A 2,266-nucleotide genomic window follows, 5' to 3' on the forward strand; every position below is an offset into this window, starting at 1 on the left:
CAGTGTATCATTCCATGTTCTTTATTTTCCATTACCTCATGTTATACTTCTTCCATCGTTCCTTTCATCCGTTGCCTCTATTGTTCTTGTAGCGCACGCCTTTCTCTGACTTTGTAATTCATTTTTTTATAACTTTAGTCTTGTTTCTATTGTTTTCCCCCTTCGTTTGCATTGTTTTTCTTCAGTTTTGTGTGAGTGATGCTCTGTGTTATTCCTTTTGTATGATTTTACCTTTTGGTTTCTGTTGTCGTATAACTACCCTTATCTCTTTCTTCCTCCCCCCCTTTCTCCCTTCCACCCCTCTTCTCTCTGTCTCTCTCTCTTTTTCAACCACGATTGTATTTTGTGACTTAACTGCACTGGGTCTATCTATTGCATTTACACCCACCAACTCTCCGTTCAACCATTTATCAAACGGCATACAGTCATGAAATATCTTTCAGTCTTTCGAAAGGAAAGGTTCTTTATGTATATTTGCTCTGTCTTTTAGTCTTTATATGTCTAGTGCGCGATAGAATTACGTCATTTGATACTATACAGGGCAACCCTCATACCTCTTAAATCTTGTATCCAACGTCATATAGCCAAGAAACGTTCTTTGTTATTTCTAAGGTTAAGATATTCACTGTAAATATTTTGCTGTCTACAAAGGACTTTGTGCATTTAGAACAGGATATAGTAGAAGTGTGGGTAAATTAAGACGAGAATATCGCCGCTTAAGACGACGCTGGTGCAGTTACAATGTAAACAGTACGCCACATTCGATATGTATCGCTGTCGTGTTGCGGTATTTTGTAGTCTATCCCATGTTTGTTAATACGTATCCTCTTTGAACCAAACCCAAAGACTCAGAAACCTCACGACACGACGGCGATACCTTCTTAATTTGCCCAAGTTGTGTAGACGCCAAATTTTCCATACAGTGCACTTGACTCTGTGTCTTTCTTTCGCAGGATGCCAGCAGCGACGCGACCCGAAGAGCTCGCCGAGTTCTAGTGACATTGGGCCATGGCAGCTGAGACTTCGTACCTCGTGCTCACAGGCTCAAGACGCACATCACCATCTCACCCACACCCTCGCCCACCATCCCGGACTCCCCATCACGACAACACCCCATCTCTCACCACCACCACGTCATTCTTCTTCACCATTCCTTCTTCATCCTTGCCGCAGCCGCCAGTGCCGCTGCTGAGGACCCTCGTCTCTCTTCAGCCATAGTTACCTCAGGGAGCCCGCCCCCGCCGTCGCCGCTGCACGCCACCTTCGCCGCAGCCACCTCAGCCACCGCAGCCACCGCAGCTTCAAACATTGCCCCGCTGCACCATGGTGAAAGTCAAAGAGATAGTTGGTACCATGCAGGTTCTCCATCGAGATCTAGACGGCTCTCCAATAAGTGTTGGAGGTAGCGGAGGAGGGGGAGGGGGTGGTGGTGGTGTGGGAGCAGGGGTGGAGGGAAGCGGCGGCGGTGGTAGCGGTGGCGACGATGGTGGCGGTGGCGAAGGAGGTGGAAGCACCTACTGCAGCTTAACCAACGTCACTATAGGAGGACAAGGCCGGGTCTACGGGATAGGCGTCGGTGGGGTCGGCATCGGGGTCATCCGGTCGGCCCCGGTGCTCCATCACAGGGATCGAACCCCGGACCTTCTGGACCTGGACCAGAGGTCTCACATGGTTCACTCAGTGTCCCCAACCCATCTGAACGCGACCACCACGCTTCCTTCTCCTTCTTCAGGTGTTTTACCTCCGCTTCCGTTATTGGAGTCTGAAGACCAACTGGGCATCTTGCCGCAAGGCTTAGAGTCCTCGCACGGGTCTTCGGAGTATGTACCGTCGGGGCAGGTCACTCGGGACGAGGACCAGGCGCTCGGTGGAGACCCGGGCGGGGGCGACGCTACCAAGTCCAGTGCCACCGGGAGTAGTGCCAGTGCCAGAGCCGTTTCCGAGACGGAGAAGGAGATCATCAAAAAGAAAAAAGTCAGTAACAGAAGTCATTCTCTCAATCTCATTTTCCTTTTTTTTTCTTTTCTTCTTCTTTTTCTTCTTCCTCTTCTTGTTCTTGTTCTTGTTCCTCTTCTTCTTTATCTTCTTGTTCTTGTTATTCTTGTCCTTCTTCTTCTTCTTCTTCTTGTCCTTCATCTTCTTCTTCCTCTTCTTTTTCTTCGCCTTCTTTTTCTTCTTCTTCCTCTTCTTTTTCTTCGTCTTCTTTTTCTTCTTCCTCATCTTCTTCTCCCTCTTCTTTTTCTTCTTCCTCTTCTTTTTCTTCGTC

The 2,266-nt window shown here is 48.3% G+C and overlaps 1 protein-coding gene across 4 annotated transcripts in view; it reads left to right on the top strand.

The window, feature by feature from the left end:
- The first annotated feature begins 928 nt into the window (after window positions 1-928).
- The window catches only part of LOC143019683 (uncharacterized), a 58,392-nt gene continuing 57,054 nt past the window's right edge, over window positions 929-2,266 (top strand). For 2 of the 4 annotated variants that reach the window (XR_012965853.1, XM_076175628.1), the window contains exon 1: window positions 929-1,974. Coding sequence is in view for 2 of the 4 variants with exons in the window: in XM_076175628.1 (XP_076031743.1) it covers window positions 1,324-1,974 (651 nt within the window). In the remaining 2 variants the exon portion in view is untranslated. The remainder of the gene's footprint in view (window positions 1,975-2,266) is intronic. The other 2 variants (XM_076175629.1, XM_076175630.1) reach the window with 2 other exon arrangements.

Source organism: Oratosquilla oratoria, chromosome 37 (assembly GCF_046742065.1).
Source record: "Oratosquilla oratoria isolate Oo_2021 chromosome 37, ASM4674206v1, whole genome shotgun sequence".
NCBI classification, from domain to species: Eukaryota; Metazoa; Arthropoda; class Malacostraca; order Stomatopoda; family Squillidae; genus Oratosquilla; species Oratosquilla oratoria.